The 22,260-nt window shown below is 50.1% G+C and overlaps 2 protein-coding genes across 2 annotated transcripts; both read right to left on the reverse strand.

The window, feature by feature from the left end:
* Positions 1-18,124: 18,124 nt before the first annotated feature.
* On the reverse strand, positions 18,125-18,649 carry LOC137829210 (uncharacterized). The gene has a single exon (XM_068636006.1). The coding sequence runs from the start codon at positions 18,647-18,649 to the stop codon at positions 18,125-18,127; it is 525 nt and encodes a 174-aa protein (XP_068492107.1).
* Positions 18,650-20,045: 1,396 nt separating this feature from the next.
* LOC137829211 (uncharacterized) lies at positions 20,046-21,889 on the reverse strand. Its single transcript, XM_068636007.1, has 2 exons — positions 21,799-21,889; positions 20,046-20,878 (listed from the first exon to the last, which is right to left on the reverse strand). The coding sequence occupies exons 1-2, from the start codon at positions 21,887-21,889 to the stop codon at positions 20,046-20,048; spliced, it is 924 nt and encodes a 307-aa protein (XP_068492108.1).
* Between the last annotated feature and the right edge of the window lie 371 nt (positions 21,890-22,260).

Below are 22,260 nucleotides of genomic sequence, written 5' to 3' on the forward strand. Positions count from 1 at the left end.
CTTGCCCTCTTCTGGCTCCGCTGGGAGGACCCCATTTGCAAGGTAGCACCTGTAGGGAGTCATCCACGTGTCTCCTTCTTCCATGGTGCACACCTGCATGAAGTCCCCTTTTGAGGGCGAGGCCGTATAGACACTTACACTAGGAGCTCTCGCCGTCTCCTAAGTCAAAGATCGATGCCTCTCTGGCCTTCCCTTGGACGTGGCACCTTGAGGGTCTCTTGGATGACCGTCCTCTGCCTTCTCCCCTTGCCTGAGCTGGCCAGCTTGGTGAGCAGGTCAGCACGGGCATTTTGCTCTCTTGGGACGTGCACCAACTCAAACGCCGCGAATGCCCCCTTCAGCACTTGGACGTACTTTGAATACGCAGCCATCTGCGGGTCTTTCGCTTGATATTCCCCTGTCACATGCCCCATGACCAACAGCGAGTCATTCTTCGCCAAGAGGCTTCGCGCACCAACGCCTCTAGCGGCTGATTGCACTCCGACGCTGAAGTCAGCCTTTGCAAAACCACCAAAGAACTACAAAACTAAGAATCTCAGCGAGACTCGTGTGCACTCTGTGATTCTCTCTCTTTCTGTGTGTAAACTAGTAACTTGCAAGAATGAATCTTACCTCCTCTGCATGAGCGCGGAATTCCTTTATATACTCTGTTGCGCGCTTAAGTTATTCATGTATGAAGTAACTTAGCGCGTTTCTTTCACTAGGTGTCTCGTGCAACCTCAGCGTAAGTACCAAGTGTGGCTTGGCTAAGCGCACGCACCAGGCATCATCTACTCTGTGAACGATCACCTATGCTTTGCGCCATGCACGTTATGGGCTAAGAAAGCACCAATCACCGACTGGCTTACTAGCTCCCTTAGGCCACTCTCGTGCATGACACTACTAAACACTTAACTTCTCCTTTCTCTGATACTCTGCCACACAAGGTTCGTATGCAACCTCTAGCTGGGAAACGTCCTTCGCTTTCAGCTTAACCGCGTGCAACACGAAAACCCGATGACCATCGCCCACACCGATCGGTGCACCATAACGCCACGCCCTCTGCTTCCAGGCGCTTATCTAGGCGCTGATCGCGCATCCTCTAACGACCGATCCCCCCCCCCCCCCCCCGTGGGTGACTTTCTCAATGACTCGTCTGCTTCCCTGACCCACGTGTTCCCCTAAGAACGGTCCACGTGGCTATCCTTTGCTGACGTCACCGACTACCGATGACCGACCGGATCACAAGCCCCCCCAGCCTCGACCAGTAAACTTGTTTCGGCGAAGAGGCTAAGTGATCGTCCTCAGTGACCACGTGGCAAGTGATGCCACGTCACATGCCACATCACGTGTTTTGTTTTAAATGACGTTGCGCCTTCCTTCCTTAATCTTGCGACACGTGTATCCATCAACGGCTAGCATGAAACGTTGTTTGTGCTTCTCATATTCAAAACTTACGCGCCTCCACTGTTCCATCACCTTCTCCAACATTTCTTTTCTGAAACTCTCGAACTTCCTCTCTGCGATTCTTCTTCCCCAACCTCAAGCTTCCAGAAACCGCTTGCGATCAACAAAAGGTACCCCTTTTCTTTATCTATGGCATGTTTGAATACTTTCTATCGATTGCATCATCCAATAACTACACTGTGCATACGCTGTGGGTTGTTTTTCCCTTCCCTACAGTGTACCAGGGTTTCTTCTGGTTTTTCTGCGTTTTCACTTCTTCTTCGTCACTTTCGCTTCTCCACTCCCTTCAAACCATAGCATTTTCGTTCCCTTCGCCTTGCTCTTGTTTTTCATTGATCCCTTATTTCTTCTTTCTTTCTCCATTGTAGCTACTGGACAATGGCTCGCACAAAAACCACCGCACGTCTTGCTTCATCTTCTGGTGCACAACCTTCCTCAAGTGCACCGCCATCGCCCTCGACGAGTGCGCCCCCCTCGACGAGTGCGCACCCCCGAGCGACGCCTCTTCAACACGACTACGCACGGATGTAACAGTGGGCTCCTCTCCACTTGCTCGCCGAGACATCTACCCAACTCCCCGACGACCATCTCACCAACCTGCTGAGCAGCGATGCAGACGAGCCCACGTGCGCCCTTGACAGGCAGGACGACTCACACCTGGGCGTGTGCATCCCCCCTCGAGGCATGCCAATATGCGTGGATGATAGGGCCACCAATGGGGTGCCCTTCACCTTCATCTACTCTGCCATCTTCAAGAGGTTGCGCCTCCGACTTCCTTTCACCTTCTTCAAGAAGGATCTCCTCACCGAGCTGAATGTGGCTCCCTGTCAACTCCATCCGAACGCTTGGGCCTTCATCCGAGTGTTCGAGATTCTTTACAACCACTTCGGGCACTCCCCTTCGATCGAAATCTTCCTCCACTTTTTCGAGGCCAAGAACCCAGGCGATAGGTCATGGGTAAGCCTGAATGGCGTGACAGGGAGAGTGATCTTGGGCCTATACCAACAATCCTTCAAAGACTGGAAGGGTAGGTTCTACATGATCACCTCCAACGAGCACAGCCCGACCCTACTTGAGGGCTTCCTACTCTATTGGGTCCCCAAGGTAGGGTTCAAAAACCCCGAGGCTTGGAGGCCATAGCGCCCTACGAGCGCGAGCTGTGATGAGAATCAAATAAAGGAGGTTTTTATTAATGGAGGAAGAGGACATCCACCCTCACATTTGAAGTTCTTCCTTCTAGTCTTCTCAAAATTAAAATAAGACATAAAATAAAGATGAGGCCCAAGCCCAAAGCCCAAGCCCAAGCCCAAGAAGGCCAAAGCCCAAAGAGCCCAAGTCCATCCCATGAGGGGCAAGGCCAAGCTTTGAAATACTCTTGTATAGTTTTAGGAGGTGTGGTTATTAAATAAAGGAGTGTGAAAATGTAAAATAAAGTCACATTACCCATGTGACTTAGGAGCGTGGTGTAGGTGTAGTTTTTGGGAGGTGTCATAGTAGAAAAAGGTCACACCTCCCATGTGACTTGTTTTTGGTGGGAATTTCAAATGAGTTTATTTGAAATTTCCCACCTATTTTTCAGCACCTTAGGCTATAAATAGAGGTGCTTCCTTTCTAAAATTCAGATTGGAATTAATCTAAGAAAACTCTACTCAAATTTTGAGTGACCTTTGGAGAGCTTTTGGAGCCTTCTTCTCTAGTCTTATCTTGAAGGATCCATGGTGTCCTCAAGTGGCGGCAGCACACTCATCTAGGAGCAACCATCCTTCTAGTGGCGTGATCACTCACCTTCTCTTCCATCTCCATAAGCTTTTCTCTTCTCCTTTTTTCCTACTCTTTCAATTGTTCATGTTTAGCTTGTGTTCTTGAGTTTTGGTTTGGTTATTTTTCATTTTCCAGCAGCTGTTCTTATTCTTTTCTGTTTTGGTTCGGTGCATTTTAATTTCCAGCACTTCTAATTCAGTTTGCTTATCTTTTGTTCCATTTTGTTCGGTTCAATTTGACTATAATTGGAACTTTCATATGAGTTTGGAATTGGTGCTAGTTTTTGGAGAGTTCTTGACTTAGAACAATGATCCAATTCTAAGAAAAAGTGCCTAACTATTGTCCAACTCAAGTTGATTCCTAAGAAGGTCAAGAACCTTTCTCTATGTGGCTATTGGAATCACATCAAGCTGTGCGGCCTGCTCTCGAGCTTGGGTGCTAAGTTCGGTTCCTCCACCCTCATCAAGCATGAGTTCGACGCGGAGATGCTTAAGAAATACATTGGTTCGCATTCTCTTCTTCCCTTCAACTTGCTATTTCTCTGAGCATGCATTCTCGCGCTTAACTGCCTGTGTTATTTTCACTCTTTCTGCACCTTGCTTGCTTTCTGTACTAACCCTTTGCTATGTTTAACTGGTGCAGATATGACTTCCAACAAAGAACAACGACAAAAGCTGATCGCGCTTGCCAAGAGCCGACGAGCTGTCGGGTCGTCCACGGGGACTGAGGCCACCTCCGAGCCTATCTCTGCCTCCCCCCTCTCGGTCGCGCCAGGTGAAGGCCCCGAGACTAGGGGTGATAAGAAAAGGAAACAGTTGGTGAAGGCCCCCACCACCGTCATATCCATCGAGGAGGAGAGCTCGGGGTCTCCTTTAGTTCAACGAAGGAGGAGGGGGTTCGAGGGCGCTGAGGGCGATGCCTCCCCCATACAGGTTTCTCCTACACGCCCTCCCTCTCCAGCCCCTCTTCCTTCTTCAGCCCCCCTTCCTTCCCCGCCCCCAGCCACCCAATCACTCACTCTGCCGTCTCAAACTGTTGGAAGCGGGGCTGCTTGCTCGGAGGGAACCTCTCACCCCTCGAGCTCACCACGCCCTCAAGCCTCTGCCGCCACGACCGAGGGGGGTGATGACAGTTCCCACTGAGCCTCGGGTTCCAGCACCGAGGGGCTCACTAGGGTCATCCAGCTGACCAGACAACTGCTCCAGAACCGCAAGCTAGCCAAATGGAGTGGGAGCGAGGTGGACCTTCACTGGCCCGTCAACTGGTGCTTTCTTTGGAATTCTCCACCCAGCATCGCCGCATCGAGAAGCTGAAGGGCAAGATGGGCGAGCTGATAAACCAGAAGGAGTCGCTACGAAGCGACTATGAGGCCCTGCAGAGCACCAACGACATGCTGAGGGGTATGGTGGAGGAAGCCAGGAGAGCGCGTGCCCAGCAAGTCCAAGGAGATGTTGATGGGGGATGCCGTCGCCGCTCTTGACGCTGATCTGGTGGAGACCACGGGTAGGGCCATCCAACTTGAAGCTGAGAACGCCTTCTTGCTCCAACAGATCGCAAACCTTGCGGAGGCTCTCGCAGCGAACGAAAGGCGTGCCAATGATCAAGGGTCCGAGCTTAAAGAGGCCGAGTCCACCATTGCCACCCTTGTCACCGAGAAGGTCGTGCTCGAGACTGACAAGGCTGAGCTCGAGGCTAAGAAGACCAAGCTTTGGGAAGAGGCTGTTGACACCTTTGCTGAGGGATTTGACTTGGCCCTTGAGCAAGTTAAGTGCGTCTTCCCGGAGGCTGACTACTCTCAGTTTGCCATGGACTTCGAGGTGGTGGATGGCAAGATCGTTCACCCTTGATCATTTACTGTTTTGTCTTTACTTTTTTGTACATAAACTCTGAATGTAAAAACTCTTATTGTATATATAAAATGCCACTTTCCTCTTACTGTTTCTTCTGCTGTGTATCTCTTAGTTTTTATCTCTTGCCATGCACGATTAACTGCTAACCTGCTCGACTTGGCACAAATCTTCGCTGTACCTGACTTCTCTTACTTCTGACTTTGATCACAACTAACAACACTTGATAATTGTTCTGGCGTGGCTTTGCTTGCTCAGACCTATCGCGTAAGAACTTGTCTAAAACTTCTTAAACAACGCTCTAACCACCGATAACCGATTAGAATGCCACTGCCACCCATTCATCAGTCATCGCACCTCTGCTTCTACCTTATATCTCCTTATATCGCTTGTCGCTCCAGCGCTAAGTGCATAGAGGACTCCTACACCGATCGGTCAAGGATGATTTCTCGCTTTGGGGATGAAGAGTGTTTCTCGATAACCCCTCTTGCCTGCCCCAAGGTCATCGACCCTTAACACATCAGGTCGTGCTTCCACCTTCTCACTCCTGGGGTGAGAAGGGTTTTTACTAAGAGTTCTACTGCGCCAATATTGATGCTATGCCACTTGGGTAAAGGCATTTCTCGAAATCCTTCCTTTCCCTTCTTGGGCTTACTAGCACCCCTGGCTTTTTGAACCTTACATGCCTGCACTCACACTTGGGGTGAGGAGGACTTTAAACCGGTTGCCATGCTCGCGCCTGGGGCGAGGAAGGCCTAACCGATTACCCGCACTCGCGCCTGGGGCGAGGAGGATTTTAACTTTAAAACTTTGCAAACTCTTATACTGAAAACTTCTTTTTTTATTGGGTGGCCTCATTTAAACCCTCTTCTGGGAAGAAGAGTGCCCCTGAACTGCTCAAACTGTTTATACTAACGCGAAAGCGCGACTACTTTACATTTTCAACTAAAATAGAACTTCAAGTGTGTGGCGTTCCACGTTCTGGGGATCGCCGAACTCTTCCCAGCACTGCAACCTCCGATCGCCTCTCGTCCACACCTGGCGGTGGTGTCGAGGTAACATGGCACACACTCCTTTGCTGCTTGAGGTTGTTCTCATAGCAGCGCCTAGCGTCCTTCTGGTCCGACTTAATGGTTATCACCACCCCTTCTATCAACGGCAACTTCAACTTCATGTGCCTCGTCGGCGGTACAGCTCCCAACATGTTGAGCGTCGGCCTTCCCAATAGTATGTTGTAGGCGAATGGGGCATTGACCACTAGGTACTTAATTATTTCCGTGCGAGCAATGGATCCATTTGTGAATGTGGTCCTCAACTCTATGTAGCCTCGCACCTCCACCTGGTCCCCTGCGAAGCCATACAAGCACCCCGGGTACGACCTTAGATGATCAAGGGACAGCTGCAGCTTGTTGAACGTCAGCCAAAACATCATGTCCGCTGAGCTTCCCTGGTCCACGAGGACCCTGTGCACCTTTCTCCCTGCCGTGACGAGGGAGATGACTATAGGATCATTGTCGTGAGGCACAACGTCCCGGAGATCCGCCTTTGTAAACGTGATGTCAGCATCGGGGGAATGATCTTCTTCCACCGAGTCGACAATCATCACCGACCGAGCGTACCTCTTCATCTGAAAGGTTGTACACCCTCCTCCAGAGAAGCCCCCCGCGATCGTATGCACCTCCCCGTGCACAGGTACCTCGTGCTGCGGATCTTCCGCTGGTGGCCCCGACTCCCGATCACCTTGCGTCTCCCGCAAGTAATCGCTCAGAAAGCCACTTTTTACCAACTCCGCGAGTTGGTGTCCCAACGCCAAGCAAGTGTGGAGTGAGTGGCCATAAGCCTGGTGAAACTCACACCACACGTTCTTCTTCCTTCCGAGCACCTTGTCGGTCTTCTCTGGTGCTCGCAACCTTGCCGCTATGGCTGGAATGGCGATCAGCTCCGCCAACTCCACCACGAAGTCAAACCTGGGGGGCACGTTGCTCTCCCTCACGCACCCCCTGCCCTGGTCCTTCCTAGGCTCGTAAGGGCGCGGCTTCCCCTGAGCCCTCTTTCCTTCCTTGGCCTCATGCACCCTCATCGGCTGCTGAGACCTGCTCGGTCCTCCTTACGACTTGGTTGGGGCCGCGCTTCCCCTCTTCTCAGAAACCTCCGTTTCTACCACGATGTGCGCCACAACATGACGCCTAATCTCCGCGAAGGTGCTGGGGTGATTTCTGATCAAAGATTCACTGAAAGGGCCCGGCAGAACCCCTTTCTTGAACGCATGCACCAGCATGTCTTCATCTTTGCTGGGCAGCCTCACCACCTGGGCTCCAAAACGACTAAGGTAGTCCCTGAGGGACTCAACTTGGTTTTGTCGCGCATCGAACAAATCATACGACACCACTGGGGGTGCCCTGTTCACGATGTACTGCTCCATGAACAACTTAGAGAACTGCTGAAACGAAGTGATGTGGCCATCTGGTAGGCTCACGCACCACTCCAGAGCAATCCCGCTCAGGCTGCTCATCAACAGCTTGCAATACACTGCATCTGAGCCCCCAGAGAGAGCATCATCTGGGTGTGAAACGCAGTCAGATGCGTCTCTAGGTCCTCCACCCCTGTAAACGAGGCTTTCACCCCCACCAAGTTTGGTGGCACCACTGCACTCATGATCTCAGATGAGAAAGGCATGGGGAAAGTCCTGGGGGGAGATGGCGGTGACACCACTCTTTCCTCCGTTGCGTGTTCCTTCTGCGCCTGCAGCGCCTTGCACAACTCTTCATTCACTCTGTCAAACTCCTCGTTTCTGCTCTGTGACGCAACTAAATCCGCTTCCATCCTTTCTTGTTCCATTCTTGACGTTGCCACATTATCTTGTAGCGCTCGCATCATCTCCAAGACCTGAGCCATTGTCACAGCTCCTTCTTCAGCTGATGGCGCGGGTGAAGTTTGCCTTGTCTTTCTCATCTTTTTTCAGCAAAGAATCTCAAGAACAAACAAAGTCTGACAGCAAAGTGTGGATGGGATCACAAATTCACACGGCCCCAAAATGAGCGCCAAATGATCTTGCAGGTGATTCGAACGTCGAAGGATTCGCCACGTCAAACTCTGTCTTCCGCAAGAACGCTTCAAGCACTCCACAAGAACTCCAAGCAAACCTGCGAAACACAATAAACGGTGCCTTTAGCGGTCGATTGCACTCCGACGCTCAAGTCAGCCTTTGCACAACCACCAAAGAACTACAGAACTAAGAATCTCAGCGAGACTTGTGTGCACTCTATGATTCTCTCTCTCTCTCTGTGTAAACTAGTAACTTGCGAGAATGAATCTTACCTCGTCTGCATGAGCGCGGAATGCCTTTATATACTCTGTTGCGCGCTTATGTTATTCGTGTATGAAGTAACTTAGCGTGTTTCTTTCACTAGGTGTCTCGTGCAACCTCAGCGTGAGTACCAAATGTGGCTTGGCTAAGCGCACGCACTAGGCATCACCTACTCTGTGAACGATCACCTATGCTTTGCGCCATGCACGTTATGGGCTAAGAGAGCACCAATCACCGACTGGCTTACTAGCTCCCTTAGGCCACTCTCGTGCACGAAACTACTAAACACTTAACTTCTCCTTTCTCTGATACTCTGCCACACAAGGTTCGTATGCAACGCTCTCGCTGGGAAACGTCCTTCGCTTTCAGTTTAACTGCGTGCAACACGAAAACCCGATGACCATCGCCCACACCAGACGACCGATCGGTGCACCATAGCGCCACGCCCTTTGCTTCCAGGCGCTTATCTAGGCGCTGATCGCGCATCCTGTGACGACCGATCACCCCCTGGGTGACTTTATCAATGACTCGTCTACTTCCCTGGCCCACATGTTCCCCTAAGAACAATCCACGTGGCTATCCTTTGCTGACGTCACCGACTACCGATGACTGACCGGATCAGCGATGATTTGTCACGCACTTATCGGGGTTTTCCTCTATTCCCCGCTCAGTGAACATAAAACCTAGAAATTTTCCCGCTTCGACCCCAAAAACGCACTTCTCTGGGTTCAGCTTGAGGCGGTACATAGCTATCATAGCGAACAGCTCTTCCAGGTCAGTTGTGTGTCGCCCTCTCTCCTGGGAGGTCACCACCATGTCATCAACATAAGCCTACACGTTTCTTCCCAGCATAGGTGCAAGGATCTTATCCATCAATCTCTGGTAGGTGGCGTCTGCATTCTTCAGCCCAAACGGCATGACCTTGTAGCAGTAGCTACATGTCTCGGTCACGAACGTCGTTTTGCTCTCATCACGTGGATGCATCTTGATCTGATTGTACCACGAGAATGCATCCAAGAAACTCAGCATTTTACAGCCCGAGGCGTTGTCTACCAATGTGTCGATGCTAGGCAGAGGATACGAGTCCTTGGGGCACGCCTTGTTCAGGTCTGTGAAGTCTACGCACATCCTCCACTTCCCATTCGCCTTCTTCACTAAGACCACATTAGCCAGCCACTCAGGGTACCGAATTTCTCGGATGTGTCTAGCACTCAACAGCTTCTTTGTTTCTTCCTGCACGACAAGGCGCCTCTCCTCATTGAACTTTCTCCTCCTTTGACGCACCGGGCGGACCTTGGAGTCCATAGTGAGATGGTGGCACAAAAAAATTGGGTCGATGCTTGGTATGTCCAAGGCGGACCATGCAAATGCGTCCAGGTGGCGCGAGATTACCGCCGCCACCTCATCCTGCTCCTCTTGACTTAGCAATCGCCCTAACTTGAAGATCTTACCCCCAATTTGCCTCTCCACCACGTTTTCTACTGGCTCGGGTCGCCTGTCCCGAGCGCTCTCAGCGCGAGACTCACTTCCACGGCCTTCTCTTCTAAGCGTCACCTCTGCGGGCGAGGCATCCCCGGATACTTCTTTCATGGGCGAGGCGTCCCCGGATACTTCTTCCATGGGCGAGGCGTCCCCGGATACTTCTTCCATAGGCGAGGCCTCCCCAGGTATTCCTTCTAAGGGTGCGGCCCCCCTAGGCGCTTCCTCCGCGGGCACGGCCTCGACTGGCGACGCCTCCATGGGTTCTGCCTCCTCCAAGGGCTCCACCTCCATAGGCGTAACTGCAATGAGCAGGCGTTCCATCTCCATAACCACTCCCCTTTTTGTTTTTAGGGTATTCTCATAGCACTTCCGGGCCACTAAGGTCCGGTAACTTCATCTTCATGTGGCGTGTGGAAGCCACTACACTTAGCCTATTAAACGCAGGCCTTCCCAACAAAATGTTGTAGGCTGAATTAGCGTTCACGACTAGGAATCGGATGCTCTCAGTACCTGACATCGTCCCATCTGTAAACGTCGTCCTCAGCTCCAGGTAGCCACGTACCTCCACTTAGTCCCCTGTGAACCCATATAGACATCCCGTGTATGGCCTCAGCAGATCAGGGGACAACTGCAGCTTGTTGAATGTGGACCAAAACATGACGTCTGCGGAGCTTCCCTAGTCCACGAGGACTCGATGTACCCTTCTCCCAGTGGTGACAACCGTAATGACTATAGGGTCATTATCATGGGAGACGACGTCGCGTACGTCAGCCTTTGTAAACACAAGGTCTGACTCCCACGGGTCATCCAGTCCTTCCTCAGCTACTGAATTAACCGATCGCACGTACCTCTTGAGCTGAGAGGCAGTGCATCCTCCTCCTGAGAAGCCACCAGAGATGGTATGCATTTCTCCATGGATCGGCATCTCATATGCCTGATCCTCTTCTGGTTCCGCCAGAACCACGGCCGTAGAAGTCCCGGCCAAATAGTCCTTCAGGAATCCACTTTTCAACTCGTCCAACTGATGGCCCAGCGCCAAGCAGTTGTTGATGTGATGCCCGAACGCTTGGTGGAACTCGCACCACGCGTCCTTATGAGGTCCCAACACTTTGTCAGTCTTCCCTGGGGGCCTCAGCCTATCTGCTATGTTAGGCACGACGATTAGATCTTTCAACTCTACCACGAAATTTTGCCTTAACGACCTATAACCCTCCTGCGCCGGCCTATTCCCCTCCGTTCGCCTAGGGCCTCCTTGCCTCGTACGGGCACTTCCTCTCTTTACCCTTCCTACTAGTCGCGACCTTGTTCACCCTGGCAGGCTGTGCACGCGACGACGCTCTTAGGCGAGCTGGGGCAACACTCGTACGCTTCTCACACACCTCGCCCTCTGTGGTGATGTGCTCCACTGTGCAACGCCTTATTTCTCCAAAGGTTCGGGGCGGCTTCGGATGATTGACTCATAGAACGGTCCAGGGCACATCCCCTTCCTAAACGCATAGACTATCATCAGTTCCTTTGTGGTGTGAACCTTCACCACCTGCGCCCCGAAGCGATTGATGTACTCTTTCAAGGTTTCGCCTTGATACTGCTTCACGTCGAATAAATCATATGATACTGGTGGAGAAGCCCGGTTCGCTATGTACCGTTCGCGACATAGCTGTGAGAGTTGTGCGAAGGAAGTGATGTGGTCGTCTTGAAGGCTGATAAACCAGTCCATGGCCATTCCAGTTAACGTGCTCATGAAGAGCTTGCACCTCACGGCGTCGGAGCAGCCTAAAACATCATCTGTGTGTGGAACGCAGTGAGGTGCGCTTCGGGGTCTTCCATCCCCGTGAAAGTCACCTTGGGACCCACGAACGTGTGAGGGATCACCGCCTCCATGATCGACTGCGAGAACAGTGTGGAGAACTCCCTGGGTGACGTGAAACATTCACGATCTTCTGCTTCACGACTCCCAGGGTGGTCGCGCAACCTGCGGCGCACGCGACACAACTCTTCATTCCTTGCCTACAACGCCGCCAAATCCACTTGTATATGCTCTTGCTCAACCTTTGATGCCGCCATTGCTTCCTGCAGGCCTTGCATCATATCCATGACCTGCTGCATGGTCATGTCACCGCTCTCAGCGCGCGTCGAACTTTGCCTTATTGTCCTCATTCTTGCAGTTTCTTGAAGAACTTCAAACTGTAACAACAGTTCTTGAAAATCCTTCGGTGAAAACAAGCGGAATCGCGAACGAACGGTAGAAACTCAAGAAAACTGGGAACGAACGGTTGGAACTGATCAAGATCAAAAAGACGATGAAAACTGAGCAAACCACGAACAAACGGTAGAACTGAGCAAACTTTAACTACGAACAGCAAAAACTTGAGCGGTGGGACTGATGTTTTAGATCGACCCCACGGTGGACGCGAAATGTTCCTTCCGGTTGACCAGAATGTGCTTCGTGCGTAGCCGTCTTGGTTCCAGATTTTCACCCTACACCTTCGTGAGTACCTGAAACAAAGAGAACAAAGGGCGCCCTCGCGACCGTTTGCACTCCGACGATCAAGTCAATAGGCAGAAAACACTATGCACCTCCGTATCGGAACACCGTAACTGCGATGTTCTGGAGGCGTGTAACTGTATTCTAACGAACTTCTCTCTGGTGCTCCAATCACTCGTGCGTACAGTGTGTAAGCGTGCAAATGATTAGAACGTGTGAAAACGTACCTTACTAAGTTTCCAGAAAGGCTTATATACCTTGAGTTTCAGTGCTACTGCCATGTGTCACCTATGACTTGAGCGTAATTCCACGTGGAAGGCCTTACGACGTTGTAACCCAACTTAGGGAAATCCCAGCGCGTAAGTCTTCCTTCTTCGAAGTGCATCTGGCGTAACGGGTGACTATCTGGTGTCAACTCATGCGCCCCAGCCTCTAATCACTCGCCCTGGGAGTGTACTGCCTTCCTCTCATACCATGCACGTGGATTACCCCTGGGGCATGGCCCTCTCTCGGGTCGTATATGTCCTAGGGATTCTCCAAAGGTGGCGCGGGTAGCCCCGTCCTGCACCCCATGCATGAGTACTTCACGAGTCAGGTTACTCCCTACTAGTACTGGGAATATGGCCTTGAAGCCACCTTTCTCTTCTCTTTATTATTGTTCTGAGGTACCGGTGTTCGAGGCCCCCTCGCCCGTACCGTGGCCTCTTATCGTGCCGGCCTCCTCCACGGTCTTCCCTACCCGCGGGTATCGGGGGGTGGCACCATCGGGGCCAACACACGCTCTTAGGACAACGAGTCGCCTTTAAGGTGGGAGACGCTTAAAATTGTCAACGCTTACACTTGGCGACGCCCACACCTGGCGACGCCCAAAGCGGTCAACACGCTAACTTTCCTCCTTGGAGCCCCTTGGTGGGTCCCACCGTATGTTTGACTTTGGTCAACGCCCGAGGACAGGTCGGTACACTTCCATTTAGAGGACTGTTGGATGAAGGAAAGATAAGGGGAGAAATTGTGGTTTCCTTGTTGTAATTTTAGAGGTCTATGGTACTTTAATGTTGTGTTAATTTTGCCGCTATCATAGCTTTGATACACCATAGATTTTTTCTGCAATTCTGATATGGTATCATAGGTTTGTTGTTGTAATGGTGCTGCCACACACACTGGTTTTCTGGTTTTCTTCTTAAGAAATGAGTTTCTTAAATGAGCACCTTCGTGCGTCTCTTCGAACGGTGGAACGCGAACCTTTGAACCTGCTCCTTCTCCCGTGATGGAGATCAAGATCAAGAAGAGATAGAGGCCGAAGATCAAGGGCAAGAGGAGGTAGAGGCCGAAGTTGAAGAAGCTCAAGAAGTCATTAGCTTACCTCAAAGGCTTACAAGGAGCAAGTTTAAGGAATTAGGAAGTAGTGGTAGATTGTTTTCTCTTTTTATAGTGTCTTTTGTATAAAAAGTAGAATGTTTAAATACATAGTTTTTAGGAAGGTGCTTAGAGGGAAACACTAGATACCTCTTTTGTAAAGCATCTTTAGGCTTTAGTTTAGAATTTTCTAGAAGGTGACTCTTCATGAGTCACTATAGGCGTTAGCTTAGGAGACTTTTGGGTAGCTTGTGGTACAAGCTTTGTAAGCCTCGTGACCGGCCCTTGCTCCTATAAAAGGAGGGCTTGGGTCCTTCTAAATTCAGAATTGAAATTTTAAGTAACAAAACTCTCCCAAATTGGTGATTGAGTGCAGTGAGAACTTGCCTTCTCCTCTTCCTAGTCTCATCTTGACTGCCTTGGTTCCTCAAGTGGCGGCAATTCACACTTATCTTGGAGCTTTCACACTTCAAGTGGTGTGTTCATCAACCAAGAACTACAACCACATAAGTCTTCTTTCTTCTCCATCTATTTCTTCCATTTTCGTACTCATATGAACTCCTAAACATGTCTTAGGTTCATTTCTTGCAATTCTATTCGGTGTTCTAGCTTCTTTTGCTATTTTAATCGGTTCATCTTCCTTTTCTATGGCTTTGTTAGGTTCATTTCACTTTTAAGACAATTTAATCGGTTCATTTGCATTCTTGCATCTTTTAATCGGTTCAATTGACAAGAAATGGGACTTCCATATGAGTTTTCGTGTTTGGCGCAAGTTTTGGTTAGTTCTTGAAACATAGAACATTGATCCATTTCTATAAAAGTGCCTATTCAATCTCGAACTCAAGTTCATTCGATAAAATGTCAAAGAATCATCTATATCTTGCTATTGGAATCATATCATCCCGTGAAAATTTCCTGCAACACAGAGACAAACGGCGCGCTCGCGGCTGTTTGCACTCCGACGCTCAAGTCAGTAAACGAGGCAGAAAACACCGTGCACCTCCGTGTCAGAACAAGGCAACAACCGTGCTCGTGGAAGTGCGTAACTGAATTCTCTCCTATTCCCTCTCAAGTTCACAAGTGCGTGTAGTTTGCCAAATGACAGAGTATTTGGAAAACGTACCTTATGTTGTTTCTCTTGTTCCTTATATACCTTTACCCGCGTTTCTGCCACGTTGCTTCTCTGACTTAATCTTACTAGCGAGCGCACGTCACGATGCTGCATTCCAGACTTAGGAGTATCCTAGCGTGTGCGGCAGCCCTGTTGGAGTGCGGGCGCGCCTAGGGGTGACTGCATGGGAGCCAACCGATGCACCCGTCTCTGAGTCACTTCCCCTGGGAGTCCCCTGAGTTGCTCACGTACCCTGCATGTAGACGCCCCTCTGGGGCGTGGCCTCTTACAGGTCGTATCTGCTCCATTCTTACACCTCATGCGCGGATAAGTCGTGGATTGGGGCTCTTCTTACTGATACTGAAGGTGTGGCTTTAAATCCACCTTTCTCAGCTATGCTCTCTTCCTGACATACCGAGGCCCGAGGCCTCCAGGCCTCTACCGTGCCGCCTCCTTCTGTGCCGCCCCCTCCACGGTCATTTCTACCTGTGGGTATCGGGGGGTGGCACCATCTAGGCCAAAGCACGTTCTCAGGACAACTGGTTACGCCTTCGAGGTGGGCGACGCCTATGGCAGTCGAGGCCCTATAATGGTCGACGCCCAAAGCTGGCGATGCCCAAGGCCTGTAAACACCCGAAGCGGTCAACATATTGACTTTTCCTCTTGGAGCCCCTAGTGGGTCCTACCACATGTTGACTTTGGTCAATGCCCGAAGACAGGTCGGTACACAAGCCCCCCAGTCTTGAGATGTAACTTGTTTCAGTGAAGAGACTAAGCGATCGCCCAAGACGACCTACGTGGCACTGGGTGATAGGACGTGAACAGTGCACCGAAGTGACGTCTCACCATATTTTTCAATCAGTGTACACATGGCAAGATCAACGACTAAAACGCGTTGGTGCTTACGCTTCTTCGTATACGTTAAACCTTTCAAACCCCTACGCTCCTGTCACTGTTTCATTACTTCACTCAAGCATTTCCAAACATTTCTCGTTCCCTGAAATGCTCTCTCTTCTTCTTCAAAAACTCCTACCTCCGAAACCTAATTTATTCAAAGGTATTATGTTTACTCTATGATTACTCTTGTTTTATGATTTCATTGCTCATAACATGCCATAACTGTTCTGGGACTGTTTATATTTTCTGCATTTTTCATTTCTTTGTTCTTCGTTTCCGAGTCTCTGCTTTTCTAGTTTATTGAGTCACATCATGTCTTCTTCTAAACCCTCATTTGTCTTCCTTTCTTTTCTCCCTTTTTAGCTTTCTTATCGAGATGGCCATAACAAAAACCACATCGAGCCCACCTCCTTCTGTCGATTACAATACCCTTTACCATTGGGCACCTGAGGACCTTCTGGCTGAGACTTTCCAAATGAAAACCTTCAAATACATAGAGACGTACAAACAGGGTGAATCTCACGATAAGTTTCACGTCTTCGGGAAGGAACTCGACGTGTATCTAAAGGTTCTACCTTGTCAGGAAGGCGTTCCTGTGTGCGCAAACGATCGTGCGGATCCTGAAGAACCCTTCTTCTTCATGTACACCACCATCTTCAAGTGAATCAAACTCCGCCTTCCCTTCTCGGGGTTTGCGTGCGCTCTCCTTACAGAGGTCAATGTGGCACCTACCCAGCTACATCCCAACAGCTGGGTAGCCTTCGCGATCCTTTGCGACTATCTTGGCCATCCACCCTCTGTGGACCTCTTCCTCTACTTCTTTGAGGCTAAGAATCCCGGAAAGAAACTGTGGATGAGCTTCAATGGGGTGGCAGGGAGTGTTTTCCTGACTCTCTTTTAGCAATCTTACAAGGGCTTTAAGAAGAAGTTCTTGAAGATATGTTGCAGCATTCATGATCCCACCTTGTTGGATGGTTTGCCACTTTACTAGGTGGAGAAACCAGGAGTCAAGAAACCCAGGAGCCTCGACAACTTGGCTCCACCTGATCGTGAGGTGTGCTAGCTCCTTCGAGCTTGGGAGTGGTGTGTAACACTGCTGAGCTGATCAAGCTTGAGTTCAGTGCCAAGGCCCTCAAGGGCTACATTGGTACCTTTAATGTTTCTGCTTCGTACTTGTCACTAGCTGCATGCTGTGTGGATTTAGTTTCTTATGTTTTGTTGTTTCTCATGCAAATATGGTGCTCAATGCAGAGAAGAGGAACAAATTCGTTGAGTTGGTCGCCCGTCGCAAGGCTGCCCTTGCCAATGCGGGTACCTCTACTTTGGTGAACACTCCTCCTGCTAAAGGGTGTTTCTTTGGTAGTGTGGTAGTAGTGTGGTAGGCCCACACAATTCTAGGAACCTCCTCTGCCCAGGTCCTTTTGGCCTTCTTCAGCCTTCTCTTCAAACCTCTGAGCAGAACTTGGTTGGCAGACTCGACCTGCCCGTTTGTCTGGGGGTGTTCAACTGATGCGAATACCTACTTTATTCCCAGTTCTGTACATAACTTGCCCAACTGTTGGCTTGCAAACTGGGTGCCATTGTCAGACACCAACCATTTTGGGATTCCAAAGTGGCATACTATGTTCTTCCACACAAAGTGTTGGATCTTGTGGGTTGTGATCTGCGCCATTGGCTCAGCCTCTATCCATTTTGTGAAGTATTCTATGGCTACCACGAGGTACTTCATCTACCGCACCACTAAAAGGGAAAAGCCCCAGAATGTCGATCCCCCAAATATGAAATGGTCATGGGCTATAGATCGATCTGAGTTCTTCTGGAGGCGCCTTGTGCCAGTCAACATGTTGATGGCACTGCTTGCACCACTGTGCATACCCTGTGTAATCTTCCCTCATGGTTGGCCAATAGTATCCTGTGTGAATGGCCTTTGATGAGAGAGATCGGCCACCGATGTGGCTCCCGCATATCCCTTCAAGAAGGTCTTCCATGATGTGCGTACACTACTCACCACTCACACATACCAGAATAGGGTGAGTGAAACCATGTCTAAACAATTCTCCATCGATCAAGGTGTACTTGTTCGAATTTTTCTTAATTTTTCTAGCCTCTGAAGGCTCTAACGATAGTATCCCGTCAGCCAAGTAACGCTTGTAAGGTGTCATCTAGGTTTCGCCCCCTTGGACTAGGTAAACCTGCAACGACATCTCCCTAGAAACTGGGTACGTGCTTATTCTGGGTGTTTTTAACGTTTCCTGAGTCAACGACCAATGACTCCTCTTCACCCCCTCCGAAATACTAATTTGCTGGACTTCTGCCATATTATCTGTGGCAGTTCGAGGTGTCCTCAGAGTCTCCTGGATGACTGTCCTCTGTCTGCCCCCTTTTCCCGAACTGGCGAGCTTTGCTAGTAAGTCAGCTCGGGCGTTCTGTTCTCAGGGTACATGGACTAACTCGAACACTTCAAACGTCTCCCTTAGAATCTGGACGTACTCTAGATATGCGGCCATCTGAGGTTCTTTAGCCTGGTCTTCTCCCGTGACCTGACCTATAACTAACAAGGAGTCACTCTTTGCCAGCAAACCTTTCGCACCCATCTCTTTAGCCAACAGCATTCCGGCGATCAAGGTCTCATACTCTACCTGGTTGTTACTGGCTTTGAAAGCGAACCGCAGGGCCTGCTCAATTAACAGTCTATTTGGTCCTTCCAGGATGACGCCAGCCCAACTACCCTGTTGGTTGGAGGAACCATCTATAGAGAGTACCCATCTGAAAAGTGCTCCTTCTTGGTGCGTGGCTGCCGAGGAGAGCTCCACCACGAAATCAGCATAAACTTGGCCTTTGATAGGGCCTTTGGACTCATATTGTACGTCAAACTCTGATAGCTCTATTGCCCAGCACACCATTCTTCCTGCTACATCTAGATTTTGCAAGACGTTGTGAATGGAAAGGTTTGTCATTACTATCACTGTAAAACTCTGGAAATACTAGCGAAGTCTTCACGCTCAGAACACCACCACTAGGGCTGCTTTCTCAATGGCCTGGTATCTCACCTTGGGCCCCTATAATACTTTGCTAACAAAGTAGATTCGCTTCTGCACCTGGTCCTGCTCTTGCATAAGGACCGAACTTATCGCTCGTTCTGTAATTGCGAAGTACAAACGAAATGGACTACCCAGCTGCGGCTTGCACAACATTGGTGGACTGGCCAGGTACTCCTTTAGTTTGAGGAATGCCTCTTCACACTCCCTGGTCCATACGAACCTGTTGTTCCTCTTCTGGCACTGGAAATAGGCGTGCCCCTTATCTCCCCCTGCCGACACGAATCTGGACAGAGCGGCCATGCGCCTTATCAACTGCTGCACCTCCTTTACTGAGATCGAGCTTCTCATTGCTATGATTGCAGCGCACTTCTCAGAATTTGCCTCTATCCCACATTCAGTGAGTAGGAACCCCAAGAACTTGCCTGCTTCTACCCCGAAGGCGCACTTCTCAAGGTTCAGCTTCAATCTGCACTTAGCTATCGTGGTGAATAGCTCTTCCAAATCTGCTACATGCTGCTCCCTCTGCTGGGAGGTGACCACCATGTCATCCACATATGCTTGGACATTTCGCCCTATCATGGGCGCTAGCACTTTGTCCATCAGCCTCTGGTAGGTTGCACTTGCATTTTTAAGCCGAAAGGGCATCACCTTATAATAATAACAAGATAGCTTTGTCATGAACGTTGTCTTCCACTCATCCCTAGGATGCATCCTGATCTGATTATAACCAGAAAAGGCGTCCAGGAACTGAGTAGTCTGCAACCAGATGCACTGTCTACCAAAGCATCAATATTGGGCAGTGGATAGGAGTCCCTCTGACAAGCCTTGTTAAGGTTTGTGAAGTCGACGCACATCCTCCATTTTCCACTAGCATTCTTCACCAATACCACGTTTGCCAGCCACTTAGGGGCCACTCAGGGTACTAGATCTCCTTCATGTGACCAGCGCTGAGCAACTTCTGCGTCTCTTCTCTGACAACCTGACGCCTTTCGTCATTGAACTTTCTTCTTCTCTGGCGAACAGGTCGAACCTGGGGGTCCATGGTGAGACGATGACATAGGAAGTCTGAATCTATGCCAGGCATGTCTGAGGCAGACCATGCAAAAGCATCCAGGTGTCGTGCTATGACTCCAGCGATCTGGTTCTATGTCTCTTGGGCTAGGGATTTGCCAGGCTTGAACTTCTTCCCACCGATCTCCCTCTCCAACACGTCTTCTGCTGGTTCGGGACGTCTCTCTCGGGCGACCTCTGCTCGGGTGACCCCTTCTTCCCTGGGAGGCTGGGTGGTGACAACGAACACTCCTCTCTTCGTCTAGAGGCTATTCTCATAACACTTCTTAGCCTCTTTCTGGTCTGACTTAATGGTGATCATTGTCCCCTCTAAGGAAGGCAACTTCATTTTCATGTGCCTCGTTGAGGTTATCGCTCCAATCCTGTTCAAGGCAGATCTACCCAAAAGTATGTTATAAGCTGGGGGAGCATTAACAACTAGGTACCTGATGTTCTCAGTGTGGGAAGTTATGCCATCTGTGAAGGTCGTCCTTTGTTCTATGTGTCCACGCACTTTTACCTGGTCTCCAGCAAACCCATACAAGCAGTCGGTGTAATGCCTCAACTGGTCTGGAGACAACTGCAACTTGTTGAAGGTCAACCATAACATCACATCGGCCGAGCTTCCCTGGTCCACGAGGACGCGATGCACCTTTCTTCCCACTGTCACCACTGAGATCACCATTGGATCCTTGTCGTGTGGGATGACGTCTTGTCGATTGGCCTTGGTGAAGACGAGGTCGACATCAAGAGTCTCTACCTCTTGTACCTCTACCGTCATCACCTCTCTTGCATACTTCTTCCGCTGAGAAGCGGTGCGTCCTCCTCCTGAGAACCCTCCTGAAATGGTGTTGATCTCACCATTAATGGGAACCTCGTGCCGCTGATCGCCTCCTGGAGCTGCCAACGCCTGAGCCCCATGCGGCTCATGCAGGTAGTCCTTCAAGAAGTCGTTCTTCACCAGTTCATCTAACTGGTACCCCAGCGACAGCCAATTGCGTATGGCGTGGCCATAGGCTTGGTGGAATTCACACCAAGCATTCTTGTTGGGCCCGAACTTTTTGTCAGTCTTCAGGGGTGTCTTCAGCCTTTCCGCTATGTTAGGAATAGCGATTAGATCCTTCAACTCTACTCGAAAATTATGCCTGGGGGCGCGTCCTCCCTTGTGCGTGCCCTGGTTTGGGGCTTCCTGGTCTCGTAGGGTTGCTGCTTTCCTTGGGCTTTCTTCTCTGTCGTCGCCTCACACACTCTCACATGTTGAGGTTGACCTGTTCCTCGAGGTCAGGTTGGGGCGATGCTTTCGCGTTTCTCAGTAACTTCTTCTTCTGCGACGATATGGGCCACAACTGGACGCCTGATTTCGCAAAAGGTCTTGGGGCGACACCTTATGAGTGAATCACTGAAGGGTTCTGGTAGGATTCCCTTCCTGAAAGCATGCACTATCATGTCTTCATCCTTGGTGTGCAACTTCACCACTTATGCCCCGAATCTGTTTAAGAAATCTTTCAAGGACTCTCCCTGGTACTGTCTTACGACAAAAAGATCGTAAGAGACTAGGGGGAGCCCGATTGACAATATACTGCTCCCTTAACAGTGTTGAAAACTGTTCGAACGATGTTATGTGTCCATCAGGTAGACTGACGAACTAGTCCAATGTTGTGCATGTCAACGTGCTCATGAATAACTTACAATGCACGGGGTCAAAGCCTCCTGACAACATCATCTAGGTATGGAAAGTTGTGAGATGAGCCTCCGGGTCCTCTACACCTGTGAAGGTGGCCTTTGGACCCACGAAGGTGGCTGGTATCACAGCGTTTATGATCGCCTGAGAGAATGGCATGGGGAGAGCCCTGGGCGGTATAGACGGGACTCTCTCATCCACCACACGTTACCCTGCCTGTTGCAAACTCCTACGCAGTTCCTCATTGGTTCTACGCATCTCTTCGTTACTCCCTTGCGACGTGGCTAGGTCGATCTGGATGCGTTCCTGATCAACTTTGGGCGTGCATAGTCACCATGATTTGCTGCATGGTGATGTTTTCCCCTCCGGTTGGTGCGACAGACCCTTGCCTCATACTCCTCATATTGCTGGTAAACTCTTAGCATGATTGTGAGTGGGACCTAGTTTTATCGGGTCCCACGGTGGGCGCCAAATGTTCTCGCCAGTTGACTTGATGGTCGGTTGACTCGAACGATAGTCTTTAGCCTGCTTGTCTCCGCCTGAGAATCCAACTTCCTAGGGTTGAAGAACCTCTCACCTGCAAAGACAAAGGGTGTCTTGGCGGCCGTTTGCACTCCGACGCTCAAGTCAGTATTAGGGCAAAGAAACAATAAGTGTATAGAGTAGTTTCAGTCTTAGAAACAGTGTACCTTGCTAGGGTTCTTAGTACCCTTTATTGTCTGGTTTATTGTGTTGTAGTATGCTCTGATCTTGCACCTCATTCACACTAGTTTTCACACTAATTTTGCTAGTTTTC

Source organism: Phaseolus vulgaris, chromosome 7 (genome assembly GCF_000499845.2).
Source record: "Phaseolus vulgaris cultivar G19833 chromosome 7, P. vulgaris v2.0, whole genome shotgun sequence".
Classification (NCBI taxonomy): domain Eukaryota; kingdom Viridiplantae; phylum Streptophyta; class Magnoliopsida; order Fabales; family Fabaceae; genus Phaseolus; species Phaseolus vulgaris.

Excerpts from the sequence above, each read along its gene's own strand:
- LOC137829210 (XM_068636006.1), bottom strand. The coding sequence starts at position 18,649 with ATGACAAACCTTTCCATTCACAACGTCTTGCAAAATCTAGATGTAGCA.
- LOC137829211 (XM_068636007.1), bottom strand. The coding sequence starts at position 21,889 with ATGCTAAGAGTTTACCAGCAATATGAGGAGTATGAGGCAAGGGTCTGT. Across the intron at positions 20,879-21,798 it reads TCACCATGCAGCAAATCATG|CGGAAAGGCTGAAGACACCC; the intron begins GTGACTATGCAC and ends TTCCTAACATAG.